This window comes from Papio anubis, chromosome 11 (genome assembly GCF_008728515.1).
Source record: "Papio anubis isolate 15944 chromosome 11, Panubis1.0, whole genome shotgun sequence".
Lineage (NCBI taxonomy): Eukaryota > Metazoa > Chordata > Mammalia > Primates > Cercopithecidae > Papio > Papio anubis.
Window position 1 is genome coordinate 100218025 of NC_044986.1, and position 19816 is coordinate 100237840.

The window sequence follows — 19816 nt, forward strand, 5'->3', positions numbered from 1 at the left end:
TTCCAGGTGATAATACTGAGAAATGCCAAGATATTAGAATAGGGATTTAATAGGCATTATGACAATGAATGATCTCATTCAATATTTTTAAGCTCTGGAAAAAGATTTATACTTTATTTTGTTGTCCATTTAGGCCTATATTAGACAGAATACCTGAATCTCCACTTAAATGCACATCTGCCAATGATTCTATATATGGAAGAAAAATTAAAAATGCATTATTGAAAATGTTTTGAAGGATATAAACAAATTATATTCAAGGTTACATCAAGGATTTTGTACAGCAGTACTTCTCAAATATGCAAACACAAACAAGAATTAAACTCTAAAATTATCCATTAATGTAAGGCAAAATGGTTTAGGTTGATAGTTTACATTCTATTACTTGGTAACTACCTTTAGATGAGTAAAAGTTTAGCTTTGCTTTTATATGTGATTTCGCTAAAAATACAAAGCTATCTTAAATTAGAGAAATAAAAAATGCAGTTGACCCTTAAACAACAAGGGTTTGAACTGTGTGGGTTCACTTATATGTTAATTTTCTTCCACCTGCGCCACCCCTGAGACAGCAAGACCAACCACTCCTATTCTTCCTCTGCCTGAGACTATTCCATGTGAAGATGATGAGGATGAAGATGATGATCCACTTCCACTTAATGAACAGTAAAAATATTTGCTCTTCCTCATGATTTTCTTAATAACATTTTCTTTTCTATAGCTTATTTTATTGTAAGAATATAGTATATAACACCTATGACATAAAACTATGCATTAATTGACTTTATGTCATCAGTAAGGCTTCAGGTCAACAGTAAGCTATAGTAGTTAAGTTTTAGGGGGTGTCAAAATTTATACCTCGATTTCTCAGTGCATGGGAGATTGTCATCCCTAATAATTAAAAGTTAGGGTCAACTGTAATATTGAAATCATAGATAAATTGTCTATTTTTAAAGGACACACATGGCTATTTAATTTTGTAAGATAATATATAGCATCAGATGACGAAAGATTTTTGAAAATACTTTTTTACATTTTGAAAGGCTCCGGACCATAAAGGTGGCAGATGAAATATATAAATTTATTTCCTCTTACTCATGAATCTCCATTAAAATGCTACAAAAGGAATAAAATATAATCACAAAGAAAAAAGGAAAGCACTGAGCAAAAAAATTCAATAAATTTTGCAATATGGAAAGCAGATAAGCAAGTGGTAACTGATTTAGCAATGAAGAGGAAGCCACAAACTAAGATACTTTGTGTGGTTCTTTTGCAGTCACCTGAACAGATTAACCCAGACAGTGCTAGGGAATAGTAGAGGTGGAGAAGCAGTTTAGAGGAGCAGGGCAGAAAGCAAGCGGTCATTTGGAAGTCTGTAATCAAAGGACTTGAAACCCTCTTATCACATATACAAAATATCAACATTCAGAAGCCTGCCTGAGCAGTACACACACACACACACAGGTTAAGAGACTCGAAATTTTGTTCCCTGCTGACACTGAACTGGAGGGATTCAAGATTTGGTGGCATCAGCAAAATGGGTAATCTGGGAGAGGCACATATTACTACATGATGTGCCAAACACAGAAAGAAACTTGGAAAGAGGAGGCCAAGGGATTTAGGAACCAGTGGTTCCACCAAGGTGGGCATCAGAGAGACATCATAGAGGTCAGACACATGGCAGTTCTCCAAACAAGAGTGGGAAGATGAAGAGCTCCAAAAGTGTAATGAACAATATTGCCAAAATTAAGAGCATGGATTTCTAAATAAGGCAGTATAGAAGCTCAGCCATACTTTTCTAGATACAGCAATCACAACACATCAAAAGTGTGGACCTGCTCAGGAGAAGGTGGCACCACTAAACTGGATCTATGTTTTCATTGCTTTATCTTATCAACCCTTCAAAATGATCTTTTTTTTTATTACTCAAGTGAATGTATTTACTTTGAAAAACATAACAATGATTAAAACTATCTGAAGTTACATTAAGTAAAAATATAGGATAATTTCGTAAGTAATACTGTCAAAATACTGAAACATACAAAAAACATACACTCCTATTCAACACAGTATTGGAAGTCCTAGCCAGAGCAATCAAGCAACAGAAAGAAATAAAGGGCATCCAAATAGGAAGAGAGGAAGGCAAACAATCCCTGTTTGCAGACGACATGATTCTATATCTAGAAAACTCCATTGTCTTGGCCCCAAAACTTCTTAAGCTGATAAACAACTTCAGCAAGATCTCAAGATACAAAATCAATGTACAAAAAATACTAGCATTCCTATACACCAAAAACAGTTAAACTGAGAATCAAATAAAAAACAATCCCAGTCACAATTGCCACAAAATGAATAAAATACCTAGAAATACAGCTAACCAGGGAGGTGAAAGATCTCCACAACGAAAGCTGCAAAATACTGCTCAAAGAAATCATATGACACAAACAAATGGAAAAACATTCCATGCTCATGGATAGGAAGAATCAATATCATTTAAATGGCCATGCTTCCCCAAAGCAATTTATAGATTCAATGCTATTCTTATCAAACTACCAATGACATTCTTCACAGATCTAGAAAAAAACTATTTTAAAATTCATGTGGAACCAAAAAGGAATCTAAATAGCCAAGGTAATCCTAAGCAGAAAAACAAAGCTGGAAGCATTACACTACCCGACTTCAAACTATACTACAGGGCTACAGTAAACAAAACAGCATGGTACTGGTACAAAAACAGATACACAGACCAATGGAACAGAATAGAAAGCCCAGAAATAAGTCCACACACTTGAAACTATCTGATCTTTGACAAAGCTGACAAAAACAACCAATGGGGAAAGGAGTTTCTATTCAATAAATGGTGCTGGGACAACTGGCTAGCCATACGCAGAAGACTGAAACAGAACCCCTTCCTTACACTATATACAAAAATCAACTTAAGATGGATTAAAGATTTAACTGTAAAACCCAAAACTATAAAAACCTTGGAAGACAACCTAGGCAATATCATCCATTCTGGACACAGGAACCAGCACAGATTTCATGATGAAGACTCCAAAAGCAATATCAACAAAAGCAAAACTTGACCAATGAAATCTTATTAAACTAAAGAGCTTCTGTACAGCAAAAGAAACCATCAACAGAGTAAACAGTCAGCCTACAGAACAGGAAAAGATGTTTGCAAACTATGCATCTGACAAAGGTCTAATATCCAGCATCTATAAGGAACTTACATTTAGAAGGCAAAAACAAACAACCTTACTAAAAAGTGGGCAAAGAACATGAACAGATTCTTTTCAAAAGAAGACATACATGTAGCCAACAGTATGTGAAAAAAGCTCAACATCACTGATCACTAGAGAAATGAAAATCAAAACCGCAATGAGACACCATCTCACACCAGTCAGAATGGCTATTTTTAAAAAATCAAAAAATAACAGGTATTGGTGAGGTTTCAGAGAAAAGAGAATGCTTATATGCTGCTGGTGGGAGTGTAAATTAGTTTAGCCATTGTGGAAAACAGTGTAATAATTCCTCAAAGAACTAAAAACAGAACTACCATTCAACCCAGCTATCTATTGCATTACTGGGTATATATCCAAAGAAATAGAAATTGTTCTACCACAAAGACACAGGCACATGTATGTTCATTGCAGCACTATTCACAACAGCAAAAACATGAAATCAACCTACATGCCCGTATTAGTCCATTTTCACACTGCTGATAAAGACATACCCGAGACTGGACAATTTACAAAAGAAAGAGGTTTAATGGACTTACAGTTCCACATGGCTGGGGAGGTCTCACAATCATGGTGGAAGGCAAGGGGGAGCAAGTCACATCTTACATGGATGGCAGCAGGCAAGGAGAGAGCTTGCACAAGGAAACACCCCCTTACAAAATCATCAGATCTCATGAGACTTATTCACCATCACGAGAACATCATAGGAAAGACCTGCCCCCATGATTCAATTACCTCCCACTGGGTCCCTTCTGCAACACATGGGAATTTAAGATGAGGTTTGGGTGGGGACACAGCAAAACCACATCAATACCCATCAATGGCAGACTGAATAAAGAAAATGTGGTACACATACACCATGGAATACTATGCAGCCATATAAAAGACTGAGATCATGTCCTTTGCAGGAACATGATTGGAGCCAGAGGCCATTATCCTTAGCAAACTATCTCAGGAACAGAAAACCAAATGTCACATGTTCTCACCTATAAGTGGAGCTAAATCATGAGAACACATGGACACAAAGAGAGGAACAACAGATACCTGATGGTAGACGGTGGGAAGATGGTGAGGATCAGGAAAAATAACTAATGGGAACTAGGCTTAACACCTTGGTGATGAAATAATCTGTAAAACAAATCCCTGTGACACAAGTTTACCTATATAACAAACCTGCAAATGTACTCCTGAACTTAAAATATTTTTAAAGAAAAAAACATACAAAAAATGAAGCAAATATGTTAAATTTAAGAATTTTTTATAGGTTCAAATATTTTCCACAATGATCATCTATTATTTGTAGAATCATTTAAAAACCATAATGGAGGCCAGGCGCAGTGTCTCACACCTATAATCCCAGCACTTTGGGAGGTCGAGGCAGGTGGATCACTTGAGATCAGGAGTTTCAGACCAGCCTGGCCAATACGGTGAAACACTGTCTCTACTAAAAATACAAAACTAAAAAAATTGGCTGGGCATGGTGGCATGTGACTATAATCCCAGCTACTTGGGAGAATGAGGCTCAAGAATCGCTTGAACTCAGGAGGCGAAGGTTGCAGTGAATTGAGATTGTGCCACTGCACTCCAGCCTGGGCAACACAGCAAGACTCCGTTTCAAAAAAAAAAATAGTAGAAAAATATGAATATAAAGTCTTAATATAATTTATTTATGATTATTGTGCCTATTACACTTTGGCTGTGTCCCCTCCAAAATTCATATGTTGAAACTTAATGGTGAATGTGATATTATTAAGAGGTGGGACCTTTAAAAGGTAATCAGGCCATGAGGGCTTCTTCCTCATGAATGGGGTTTTAAGATCCTTATTAAAAAGAGGCTCCACACAGTGTTGGGCTCTCTTGCCTTCTGCCCTCTGCCATGTGAGAACACAGCATTTCTTCTTTCCAGGGCATGTAGCAACAAGGTGCCATCTTGGAAGTCAACAGGCCTCACCAGAGAAGTGAACCTGCTGGTTCCTGGATCTTGGACTTCCAGCCTCCAAAACTGTGAGGAATAAATTTCTGTTCTTTATGAGTTACCCAGTGTGTGGATTTTTGTTAGAGCAGCACAAATAGACTAAGACAATGCCACTTCAGGAAAAGCAATGGAACATTCAAAAACAAATAAAATACTCAAATGCTAATAAAACAATGATGAACACAATAAATATATGCTGTTATAGTTGTCAAATAAAGGTATCTACTGTCCCTGAATTTGATAAAAGCGATTTTAAAAAATTCTAATAGATTTTATTAGAAATAATGTTTACTGCACTTGAATAGTGTTCAATGAAAATCAGAAAAACGGAATTTTTCTGGGACTGGCAATCACCTTAGTGTGGGACCTGCTAGTACTCCTGCCTTAGAGAGGATTGCTCCAGTGTAAGAAAAACTACTCTCAGGACTGGAAAGCGCAGACTCTATAGATTCCCTTTAGCAACTTATTCAGTATCAACACCATTTTAAGTAAGTTTTCTTCCCTGTAAATGTAAATACCTGGTTCTGTAGCTCAAGTCATTAGCATTCAATAAAGACAGAAAAAGAAAATCATAGCTCACTATTTTTGCCTAATGAAGCCTCACTTAACATTAATTTTCTTGTATCTTAGCACCTGGCACAGAGGTTCATCACATGTTAATGAAACAAAATATAGATGAATAAATAAATATTATAATGAAATCCCTTTTAATTTTTTTTTTCCCATAGGAAAAATAATCTCAGTTTCTTTAGTCTTTTATTGCGGAGTAATTTCCTTTTAACATTTACTAGTCTTTGTGGCTTTTCTTCAATTTTTTGATGTTTCCAAGACGGCAAGGCCAAAACTAGGCACAACATTCATGGCTGGTCAGGAACTTAACAGAATTGTTTTTATGATATCAATGTTACATAAATAGTATAATAAGTCATTTCAGAACCATACTCTAAGTTTCCACCCATACAAATAATGCTGAAACACGTACCTCAAGAACCAACCACAGCTTGTCTCCATTTACTTTATCCTTCTTAAAGTATATCCCATAGAATCTGACCACATTACGGTGATCAGAAAGTGCTTTTAAGATGTTATACTCTGCTTCAATCTCTTCATCAATATCCTAGTTTCAAAAAGTCATAAGAATAGAACTGTGAGAAAAACATGAGTAATGTCAAAGAAACAGATTATAGAATACCAAATATAGAATTTGATTATGTCAAGGTCATAATAGTTTTTACTGTGCTTAGTATTACGTACTGTAATTTCTCATTACATTATTTAAGGGGAGAGATTGTGATTTTCATGATAATCAAGTGAATCTCAAGTTATATCAATTTCATCAAATTTTAAAATGGATAAATAAAATGTTATTTTTATATGCAATTATAAGTAAACATCTATGGAGAGCTACTCCAGATGATTTTGCTTTTTTGTATTATTAACTTTGTTACAACGGCAAAGCCATTGATCTGAAATAGTAAATTTTAGGACTGGAAATCTGGTTCATTTTGTTTCTTTGGAAAACAGGACATTTAGAAGCTATCCAAAACTCACTCATACAAACAATAAATTCCCACTTTTCCAAAAAACTCAAATAGAGTTAAGTTATAAAAGATTGCACAAAACCTTTAATGATCTAAAGGTCCATTCAGCAAAAGAAGAACAGGTTGCTATCTTATCAATAAGAATGGAAGACAGCCACTTAGTCATATTTCTAGAAAATCACATATATATGAAACAATTCACAGAGTAATAAATAAGAGAAAGCTTTATTAATATTGCTTTTACAGTGACATTTAATGCTTATGTTATTTTATTATAGAATCATAGAATCACAGAGGTAGAAATTTAAATCTGAACTCTAATTTTAGAGGCATAAAGTTAAGCCCTGAGAAGTTGGAGTCAGAGCTGGTTAGTGTAAAATCCAGATATAGACTCCAAGCCTGCTACATTCTCATCTTACTCATTCAGCTCCTCTCTTGAAAATAAAATGACTGATTGAAAATATGTAATAGTAAGACTCCTTTAATTTAAAATAAGCAAATCTTTGCAAGATGTTTGGATGCATTTAAATTTATTTAAGATTATAATCTCTTGGCTATAAATCTTTTTTATTTGACTTGTGACAAGATGAAAGAAGAGTAAATAAATAATGATTAGAAAAATGTATATGTACTGTGACAAGAATGAAAGCAAAAGGATAAATTAAGTATAATAGTTATAAAATCAGTATTTCATTAAATAGTACTCAATATGACTTACAAGGTTTGTAGGTATACCATACATGAGTAAATTATGAAAGAATAGTGGTTACATGGATTATAAGCCATTTGTTCTCCATTAAGAAGGAAGGGAAAGAGATACACCATGGGCCAGACAATGGTATTGGACTGAATTTCTTTCTCTTGCTGCCATACACCTGAATTCCTAATGCAAAGGCTAGAGGAAAGAGAGGTATAGTCACTTTGGTAGAACTTAATTTGTACCTCTGTTCCTTCAGTTTAAATGCTTAGAATTTTCCAAGAGAATGTGAAACATTCAGCAACAGTTAAGCTTGGACATACTGAGTCTGATTTTTTTTTCCTCCAGTGTATTTAATTTATTACTTTAAAATACACCTCCCCTACCTTTCTCCTCTGCTCAAAATAATATGGAGGAGTGTAGTTATAATGGGTTTAGCAGAAATAAACTATCAAAAAAAAAAAAACAAAAAGGAACAGCAACCCTAAGACGAACAAGACCTTTTGCAGCATCTCACAAGTAGTAGATGAGCTGTAACAAGGACCTAGGACTCTGATGCCCTCTCTATACACATTTCATCATTTTCATCATGCTATGCTCCCATCATGTGTGCAAAAGTCTCTTAATTGGAGAAGTTGCTTTCAATAGATGTTTGAGGAGCATCTGATGACTAAGCTCATTCTGGCTCTCCCATGTGCTATGGGAGAGAAAGGTGTCTACCAGCAACCTGAAGATATTCTGAAACTGCCAGCTCTCATTACCAGAAAATACAATCTCAGTAGTCTCATGGTCTTAAAACAGAAAAAAAGTTTGGCAGTTTTGCCTATTACAACTGCTACTTAAAAAAACAAAAAGCAAATGGGGGCCCCTATTGTGGCCTCCTGTAAGCAGAGACCAGCAGAGTTGAACATGAAATTTAATTCTTCACAATAAGGAACTTTGCCCTGATTATAAATCCACACCATGTTTGCTTTGCAAACATTTAAGCAAACCTGAAACTTAATTTTCCTTCTCTGAAATAAATTTAATTTTAAAAAGTCTTCTTTAGTTTGGCCTAAGAGAAATATTTCCTGAAGCCTAAATAAACACAGGATGAAAAGAAGATATGGTTAAGATGCCATTTTAGGATTACTTGTAGACCCCTGAGTTTGCATCTTTACAATTTTTCATGTCTAAAATAACATTGAGTCAACTTCAATAACATTGTCGATTGAGAGCTGCATTTTTTGTGTGCTTATGCAATTATTCATCAAGTACTTATTGTGCCTTATTACATATATTAAGCACAGAAACTTGGAAAAGCAAATAAGTAGACTTTTCCTTCACCTTTATCTTCAAATTGTAACCTGTTTTAGACTGCTATTGTGATGAATAAATCAAGATAAAATACTTACAGTCTTTTTAAGTGTTTCATACAGATAAAAGTAAAGCTAATTAGAAGGAAAAAATATGACTTACGTGAATTGGATCAAGAATTTTGACTGCTGCTTTTTGGCCATTTTTCTTATTCAATACTTTAAAAACTTTCCCATAAGTTCCTTTGCCAATTGTCTCAGTGATTTCCCACGTATCAGAAGGATCAGGAAAGTTATCAAAGATGATTGTTTTTCCAATTAATGGAAACATCTCAAAGGTTTAAATACCTGGAGATAAGAAGTACAGTTTCATCTACATTTGATTGAGGATATCAAATGGCACACACAAACCCATGGGAAATTAGCGAATATTTTCACTGATATGATAGAAAATATTCAACAGTAACCAAACATATTTCAGAGTCATAGGAAATTTGAATTTCAATTCTCATTTGCAAACATTAATATGAATTTAATAACGCTTTGTAAACAGGGCTTTATTTCTATGTCCAATCTAGTCTCTTATTAATTGCTGTTAATTCTTTTTAAATTAAAATAAGAGACATTTATGTAATTTTGATTTTCTTCTTTATACTTCGGTATCACAACAAATCAAATAATTTTTGAATGAACCTTAGAGAAGATAAAATTCAACTTCCTCATTTAAGCAGATCTTGCACTTTATAAGTGATCATGTTTTATGTCACTTCTCTATGCAAAACTCAACAATGGGTACTCTACATGGCTTTTAGGATGAAATTTCCTTAACATAACCTACCAAATTCTTTAAAATATGGCCTTTGCTTAATGTTCCAGCCTCTTCTCTCATACACTATGATTCAGCTACTCTGGATACCTCAAGGCATTTCTTTCTTGAAGACCTTAATATACACTATTCCTGACCCCATCTGCCTGTGGCTTCTTTGCTAAATTGCAAAACCTACTTATTTTTCAGATCTCAGCTTAGATACCACTTCATACAAGTGTGACTGCTCTCCACCCCATCTGGGTTGCATGCCCCACCTCAGTACTCCAGCAGCACTCTGCACTGCTGTTATCTGACATCATTACTGTATGCCCAGCAACTGCAAGGGCTGAAATGATAGACCGATTAATTAAAGAATATGGCCAATGAGGTCCTTTGTTGATATCATTATCAATATTATCAATAATATCAGTATCCAATATCATCACTGGTACCATTATTGTGATTGTAAATTAGATAGCATTTATGTATCTGATATCATCACTGTATGTCCAACACCTGGCACACTGCTGAAATAATTAATTGATTTGTCAGTTAATTAAAAGAATAGGTCAATGAGATCAAGTGACTTTATAAAGGACATTTTACATTTTCTTGACTTCCAAGTGATGCTCTTTTCTATATTCTCCCTATATTATATTACACCATTTCTATAAAACTGCAAAAAAGGGTGAGAATAATAAAAGAAAGGAAAGTGCTCTTAGCACTTCTGGTAGCCATCACATTATTTCAATTATCTATACAAACTACACTCTTTTCAGTACATATCAATATTCCATATCAGCCCATGAAATTCACTTGTTTGGCCACACTCACAACTTTCAGCTTTATTCACATCACCAATCCACTGATCCTCAACTTTCTTTAAGCCCATCAACCCTCTTAATTTTTCACTCCCTACTCATTTCTCCTTCCCCAGGATAGACTCTAAAGCCTTGTATTATTGTGACATCTTTACAAAGGCTCTAAACACTCTTGTTCCTCCCTTTTTCCATCATATTCTCCTGGAGGGTGAAAACAACTCTGGTTAAATACTACATCTTCTTCACATCTGTGCCCATAACTGAGAAAACAATACAACCATGTTGACTAGTTTCACCTAAAATTGAGGATAACAAACTGACAATTACACTGTCAACTCTGCCCAGCAGCCCTACAGCACTTCTATTGTTTGTATATTCCCTGTTCTCTGGAGTTACTATTTCACAGTGATATCTTTCCTCAAATTTGTTTCTCCACAAATTTTTCCCTCTTTGCCGTTTACTCTTTCCTACCAAACTTTACAAATGATGCCTGTACTTCATAATTAATTGAAAAAATGGAAGGAATACTAAATCCTTAATATTCTGACCTCAAAAGCTACAAACCAATGTGCATCAAATGTAGTAAGTTCATTGCTATCCAGGGTAATTGCTATTTGTCCTCAAATAGTCTTTTCCTTTGGTTCCTTCTTGTCCCGTAGATCTCAGTTCAAATGTCAATTTCTTAGGCCCTCCTTGACGAACCATTATAAAGTTAGCCTTCTCCACTTATGCTGTTATTCTTTCATTAGAACGTAAGCTACATGAGGTATGGGCTCTGTTACTTTGTGACTGTATCCACAATTCCCAAAACAATGCCTAGCACATGATAGGCAATCAATAAATGTTGACTAAATGGGCAAATGTTTATTTGTTTATTGTTAATTCTGACAGCGGAGACCTAATCTATCTTGTTCACTTCCAAATCTAATAATCGATTTGGCCTAACTCTGTTCCTGGAACATACAGTAAATGTTAAATATATAGCTGTTGAATAAATGAATAAATAGGGTTCTTCAAAAACTACATTTTTTTAAGTTAGGAAGAGAAATAAGGTTTAGGGAGAACTGAAAATATGAAAATCCAAAACACAATAAGAGCACATTCTGATTCATTATACTTAAGGGCACATTATCTAGTAAATGGTTATGAATGCATGCTAAAAATTGTATTACTATATAAAAACACACTTCTGAATAGTTCTTAGAACACTTAATCTTTATGAAATTCATGCCTTTGATCCAAAATGCAAAGAGGTAATCAGTAATAATCATCCTCTTTAACAATTTCATAATCAGTGACAAAATCACTACTTCTTACATCTACTTGAGTCATGCAAATAAGCATTTATGCCATCTCTATAACATAAACGTTAGACCAAAAGACCAAATTAAACCTTGTTAAAGGTCTGAAATAGGAGTTGTCAAGCAAGAGAAACATTCATTACATGGAATACTGCCTTTCAAGCAGGAATGTTATTGAACACAGTCTTCATTTCTGATATATTAACTCTTAGGAGTTAACTGTTGATTTTTCAATACACAGATGTAAGAATTAAATGAAAAAATGAATGAACAACAAATATATGCAAAGTACTTTTATGAGTTTTGGAAATACAAAGATAGAAAACTCATGGATAGATTAATAAACATATAACTATAACATTATGAAAAGTGATAAATAATAATATGAATAAAGTACTATAATAGCCCAGGTGAAAAGCAATTAATTATGAAGTGATCAGGAAAAGAATCAGAGAAAATTCTGAAGTGGTCAGGAAAAGATTTGAGCTGGACACTAAAAATAAGCAGGAATTTGTTTAAAATGCAATTTTTTCTTTAACAATTCTCAATCAAATATTTAAAGCAGTGTATCAATACAGTATAAAACATTATAAAGCGATAATCACAAAATGACAAAAACGAGGCATTTTGGAAGCAGAATATACCTAGCCATGTTCCATATAAAGCAAATGAACAAAACTCCCAACACATAGGTAAAATGAAGCCATTTAAAATGACTGCTTCAAAATAATGAGGCTAGAATTAGGCTAGAATCAAGTCTCCTGACTGCTAAACTATACTTTTACCATACAAAGTTGTTTATTCTTTAAGAATGAAACAGAATGTCACAGCTAGTAAACAACTAATTACTTAATAACTACAGTAAATTGCACTTGACATAAAAATGTTTGTATATTTTCCCTAATCCTTTAGCATGCACAAAATTAAAAGTAATTCTCGAGCCTATAAAACTAAAACATATAATTAAGTTCTTAGTTATATGATCATGTAAGCCAAACAATTATTTTCAACATATATATTTAACATATTTTGATACGTGCATTTACCATAATTCTGAAAGGGTACTCGCAAAGCTACATTTTTAAAATGAATACTCATCTTTTTGAATAGATTTATTATATATTGAGCTTCTGGGTTTTTTTAAGATAGAAAAATTGGTCATAATACAATGAAAAATGTATCTTACTTCAGGATCTTCAGATTCATCTCAACAATTATTCTGCTTGTTTTTGTAAACATGCACTTAATTCTTCTTTAATAAAATAACCAGATTGGCTTCATTCTCATTCTAAAACACAGCAGGGCTGATCTCCCACTGGGTTATCTGTGTTCCCTCCGCCTAGAATGCTCTTTCTCCAGATATTGACATGGTTCACGCCGCCACTTCCTTCAAGTCTTACATCAGCCTTCACGTCCCCAGTAAGTCCCACCCTGATCATCTTAATTAAAATTCCAATCTGACTTCCTACATCCCATCCTGCCTCCCAACTCCTTGTCTCACTTACCCTGTTGCATTTTGATAACACTTATCACCTCCTAACACTCTCCATAATTTCCTATAATTATGTTTTATTTGTTTTCTCCACTACCAGAATGTAAGCCCCTTGAGGCCTGAAATGTTTATCCTGTTTTTTCACTGATGTACTTCAAAGACTTTAAAAACATGTCTGACACATAGTAGACAGTCCATAAATATTTGGTGAATATTAAGTAGAAATGAATAGAAAAGAATACATAGAAAATTTTCAAATGATTTCAACAATCAATTTTATCAAATATTTTTTAAAGAAATAATACCATCTTTGCCAGGCACGGCAGCTCACGCCTGCAATCTCAGCACTTTGGGAGGCCAAGGTGGATCACCTGAGGTCAGGAGTTTGAGATCCGCCTGACCAACATGGAGAAACCCCATCTCTACTAAACATACCAAATTAGCCGGGCATGGTGGTACATGCCTGTAATCCCAGCTACTCGGGAGGCTGAGGCAGGAGAATCGCTTGAAACTGGGAGGTGGAGGTTGCAGTGAGCCAAGATCGTGGCATTGCACTCCAGCCTGGGCAACAAGAGCAAAACTCAGTCTCAAAAAAAAAAAAAAAGAAGAAAAAAAGAAATAATACCATTTTATGCAATTTTGTTTTCAGAGAATAGAGATAGAGGGAACATGTGAAAGTATCTATAATAAGACAGACTGTACAAAATCAGATAAATTTATTAAACACAACCAAATGGAAATTCTGGATATAAAAAATAAAGTAACTGAATTGAAAAATCTTACTAAAGGAGTTCAAGAGCAGACTTGAATAAACAGAAGAAAATATCAGTGAACTTGAAGACAAATTACTTGTAATTATCATCTGAAGGGCAGAGAGAAAAAAGAATGAAGGAAAATAAACAGAGCCTAAGGGACATACAGAACGCCACCAACAAGACCCATATATACATTATGAGAGTTCAAGAAGGAGAAGAGAAAGAGAAAGGGGAAGTGAGCTTATTTGAAGAAATAATGGCCAAAAACTTCACAAATTTAAGGAAAGTCATGCATCTGGAAATCCAAGAGGCTCCCTGAATTGGAAGGCAAATCCAAAGAAACCCAAGCCCCGACATTATAATCAAGCTGTGAAAAGACAAAGACAAAAAAAAAAAAAAAGGAAACTTAAAAGCAGCAAGAGAAAAGCAATTTATTACATACAAGGGACTCTCAAGATTATCAGTGAATTTCTCAGCAGAACTCTTGCAAGCTAGAAGGCAGCTTAAAGTGCTGAAAGATAAAAAACCTGTCAACTGAGAATTCTATATCTGGAAAACTATCCTTCAAAAAAGAGAACAAAATTAATTTTTGTTTCCAGATAAACAAAAATGGATGGAGTTCATTACCACTCCATCTGCCCTACAAGAAATGCCAAATGGAGCCCTTCAGGTTGAAATCAATGGATGCTAGACAATATCTTGAAGTCTTATGAAAATGTAAAGTTCTCCAGTAAAAGTAATTACATGGAAAATTATAAAACCCAGTAGTACTGTAATTGTAGTTAATGCCACTTTTTTATCTTTAATTTCAAACACAAATGCATAAAAATAGTTATAAATCTATGCTAATCTATTTTATATATCTACAATTTGTAAAATGTAATTTGTGACATCAATAACAAAGTGTGGGGGCAGAGCTGTAAAGCAGTAGAATTTTTATAAGTAATTGAGTTAAGTTGGTTATCAGTTTAAAATAAGTTGCTATAATTTCAGTATATACCCATGGTAGCCACAAAGAAAATAAGAAAAGAATCAAAACATGTCATTACAAAATATACACTAAATACAAGGGAGATAATACTAGAGGAAATGAGTAACAAAAATGTTATGACATCAAAAAACAACCAAAAAATGATAATGGTAAGTTCTTCTCTATTGGTGTCTTAAATGTAAATAGATTAAATTCTCCAATCAAAAAAGAGACTGGCAGAATGAATTTTAGAAAGAAACACACCTGATGCAACTATATGCTATCTGTAAAAGACTTCAAGTCATAAACTCTTACAAGAGACAAAGAAAATGGGATAATGATAAAATGGTCAATTTGCCAAGTATACATAACAATTATACACATACATGTACCAAAATTTAGAGCTCTAAAATATATGAACAAACATTGACAGAACTAAAGGGGAAAAGAGACAGCTCTACAATAATAGTAGAAGATTTCAATATCCACAATAATGGACAGAACAATGAGACAGAAAATCAGAAATAAAGGACACGATCAACACTATAGACCAACTGGATTTAACAGACATATACAAAACGCTGCACCCAACAATGACAGAATGCACATTTTTCTCAAGTGCACAGGAACATTCTTCATTATAGACTATGTGTTTGTGCATTACAAGCCTTAATGATTTTAAAGGGACTGAAAACATGCTAAACATCCTTTCTGATCAAAATGCAATGAAACTAGAAGACTGGAAAATCCACAAATATGTAGAAATTAAGCAGTACACTATTAAACAACCAATAAGTTATAGAAGAAATTACAAGAGAAAACCAAAAATATCTTGAATCAAATGAAAATAAAAATACAACATAGCAAAACTTACAGAATCCAGTGAAAGTACTGCTAAGAGATAAATTTGTTGCTCTAAAAGCTTAAATTTAAAAAAGGAAGAAAAATATGAAATCAATGATGTAACTTTACACTTTAAGGAACAAGAATAAGAGTAGCAAATTGAACCTAAAGGTGGTAAAACAAAAACAACAACAAAAAAAACACTAGAAAATAATGAAGATACAGCAGAGATATATAAAATAGAGAACAAAAATGTAGAGAAAATCAATAAAACCATGAGTTGATTCTTCAAAAGGATCAACAAAATTGACAAACCTTTAAGCAGATTTACTAGAAGAGAGGACATAAATAACTAAAACAAGAAATCAAAGAGGGAAAATTATTACCAATTTCAGAGAAACAAAAATGATTAGAAGAGAGTACTGTTAACATTTGTATGCTAACAAATTGGATAAACTAGATGAAATAGACAAATTCCTAGAAACACACAACTCACCAAGACTGAATCATGATGAGGCAGAAAATCTGAATAGAGGTATCACTTACAAAAGAGATTTAATTAGTAATCAAAAACTTCTCTACCACAACAACAACAAAATCTCAGGACCAGATCACTTCACTGGTGAATTCTACCAAACATTTAAAGAATAATTAACAAGAACCCTTCTCAAACTCTTCCAAAAATATTAAAAAGAGGGAACACTTCCTAACTCATTCTATGAGGCCAGCATTATCCTGACACCAAAACCAGACAGTGGCGCTACAAGAGAAGAAAACTGGAGATGAATATATCTGTGAAGATTGATGCAAAAATCCTCAAAATACAGGCAAACTAACTTCAACAGCATGTTAAAAGGATCATACACCATGACCAATGGAGAATTATTCTGGACTACAAAAATTATTCAACATATGAAAATCAACCAGTGTAATATGCCATATTAACAGAAGAAAGGGGAAAAAACACATGATCATTTAAGTTGATGCAGCAAAAGCATTTGACAAAATTCACCCTTTCAAAATAAAAACACTCAACAAACTAAGAACAGAAAAAGACTACCTTGACATAATAACCATTTGTAAAAAGCCTATAGCTAACATTATATTCAATGGTGCAAGACTAAAAGCTTCTTCCCTAAGATCAGGAACAAAACAAAAATGCCCACTTTTACCATTTCTATTCAACATATTACTGGAAATCCCAGTCAGAGCAATCAGGCAAGAAACATAAATAAAAGCATTCAGACTGGAAAGAAAGAATTAAAATTATCTCTGTTCACAGACTATTTGATCTTATATGTACCAAATCCTAAAGAATCACACACACACATACACACACACACACACACACACACGTATGTTAGAACTAATTAATGAATTCAGCGAAGCTGCAGGATACAAAATCAACATGCAAAAATCTGTTGTTTTTCTGTATACTAACAATGAACAACCAGAAGAAATTAGGAAAATAATTTCATCTACAATAGAATCAAAAAGAATAAAATACTTAGGAATAAACTTAACCAAGGAGATGAAAGACTTGTGTATTGAAAACTACAAACATTGCTGAAAGAAACTAAAGAACACACAAATAAATGGAAAGATACCTGTGTTCATGGATTGGAAGATTTTATATTGGTTAAATGTCAATATTTCCCAAAGTGATCTATAAATTCAATGCAATTGTTATCAAAATCCCAATGATTTTTTTTGCAGATATAGAAATAAAAACATCCTAAAATTCACGCGGAATCTCAAAGGGTCTCCAGTAATCTTGTAAAGAAGAACAAAGTTGGAGGTTTTATACTTCCTGATTTCAAAACTTACTACGATGCTACAGTAATCAAATCATTGTGGTACTGGTACATATAGACAAATAGAGTGAAATAGAGAGCCCAGAAATATAGTCAAATGATTTCCAACAATAGGGAAAAAACAGTCTTGTTAACAAGTGGTGGTGGGAAAACTGGATATCCACATGCAAAAGAACATTACTGTTAGATCACATACAAAAATTAACTCAAAATAGATCAAAGACTCAAACATAAGAGCTAAAATAATAAAACACTTAGAAGAAAACATATGGGAAAAGCTTCATGAAAATGAATTTGGCAATGATTTCTTGGCTATGACACCAAAAGCACAAGCAGAAGAGAAAAAATACATAAATTGCACTTGGTAAGAACCACAACTTTTGGATATCAAGGAATGTACAAAACATCAACAACAGAGTGAAAAGACAATCTTCACAATGAGAAAAAACATTTGCAAATCATATCTTTGATAAAGGGTTAACATACAGAATATATAAATAACTCCCACCACTCAAAAAAAAACCTACCCAATTAAAAAATGAGCAAAGGATTTGATTAGAAGTTTCTCCAAATAATATATACAAATGGTCAATGAGCATATGAAATGATGTACAACATCCTAATAATTAGGAAAACGCAAATCAAAAAGTCACAATGAGATACCACTTCATGCTCATTATAAGTTATTATTTAGAAAAAAGAAACCCAGAAAGAGATTTCAGTGTTGTTAATGTTGTAGAGAAATTGGAACTCTTGTGCATTGCTAGCAGGAATATATTGCAGCTGCTGTGGAAAATAGTATGGCAATTCTTCACAAAAATAAATATAGACTTACCATAGGATAAAAATTTCATCTCTTGAATATAAGCCAAAGAATTCAATCAAAGGCTTAAAGAGATATTTGTACACCCATGTTAATGGCAGTATTATTCACAATAGCCAAAGACAGAAACAACCTACATGTCCACTGACAGATGGATAACAAAATGCTATATACACCTACAAATGAAATATTATTTGGCTGGACGCGGTGGCTCACGCCTGTAATCCCAGCACTTTGGGAGGCCAAGGCAGGCGGATCACTTGAGGTCAGGAGTTCAAGACCAACCTGGCCAACGTGGTGAAACCCCATCTCTAATAAAAATATAAAAATCAGCCAGGTGTGATGGCACATGCCTGTAGTCCCAGGTACTCGGGAGGTGAGGCAGAGGCATCACTTGAACCCAGGAGGCAGAGGTGGCAGTGAGCTGAGATCGTGCCACTGCATTACAGCCTGTACGACAGAGAGAGACTCTGTCTAAAAAAAATAAAAAAGAAAGAAAGAAAGAAAAAAGAAAAGAAATATTATTCAGCCTTAAAAAGGAAGGAAACTTGACACATAATACAACATGGATGAGATGGATGAGCCTAGAAGACCTTATGTTGAGCAACGTAAGCCAGTCGCAAAGGGAAATACACGATTCCACTCATATGAGGTGTCTAGAATAGTCAAATTCAAAGACAAAAAGTAGAATTGTGGTTGCTAGCAGCTGAGGGAAGAGAGAACAGGAACTATTGTTGAATGCAGAGTTTCAGTTTGGGAAAATAAAAAATTTCTAGAGATGGATGGTGTTAATGGTTGCGCAACAATGTGACTGTACTTAATGCCACGGAACTGCACATTTAAAAATAGTTTGAAAGGAAAATTTTATGTAATGTATCTTTTACCATAGCAATATAATTACCGAGAATGTAATGCAGGGGGTCAAAATCATAGAAAAATGTGAAAACCAGGTTAAAAGATATGGAGAGGAGAATGGGATGGTCAGGCTGCTCTCACATACATGCATAATCATCCATCTCCTGAATCTTGGGGAGTGACATCTCAAAACCATATTTCCTACACTCCTTGTCCAACTGGCTTCCTGCCCTGAGAAATTCTGCCAATGAGTCCCAAGTAGGGAGAAGGGAGAAATCAAAATATTTTTCCTCTGCCTTCTTTGCTTTCTATGGTGATGTCTCCATCAGTTGCTGTGGCTCTCTATGGTCGCTGTTCCTGTAGGACAGAAACCGCCGGGGTTCTAGATAGCCTCAGATTCTGGCTTCTGCTAAGACTACCTCCTGCAGCCTGGGAAGTGACAATAGTTTTTTGCCACTGTTAACTTTTAAATTGCCTCACTATCCCCTATTTGGCTTTCAGATGTGACAAACATTTGTCACTAATTCTCCATATTAAATTCCTTCTGTTGAACTATATGGCATTAACTCTGTTTTCTTGACTGATTC

At 34.2% G+C, this 19816-nt stretch overlaps 1 protein-coding gene across 10 annotated transcripts in view; it reads right to left on the bottom strand.

The window, feature by feature from the left end:
- The window catches only part of MYO3A (myosin IIIA), a 262251-nt gene that overhangs the window by 235202 nt on the left and 7233 nt on the right, over positions 1 to 19816 (bottom strand). For all 10 annotated transcript variants that reach the window (XR_004177076.1, XM_031652455.1, XM_031652451.1 and 7 more), the window contains 2 exons: positions 8911 to 9095; positions 6197 to 6331 (listed from right to left, as the gene is read on the bottom strand). Coding sequence is in view for 9 of the 10 variants with exons in the window: in XM_031652455.1 (XP_031508315.1) it covers positions 6197 to 6331; positions 8911 to 9078 (303 nt within the window). In the remaining variant the exon portion in view is untranslated. The remainder of the gene's footprint in view (positions 1 to 6196; positions 6332 to 8910; positions 9096 to 19816) is intronic.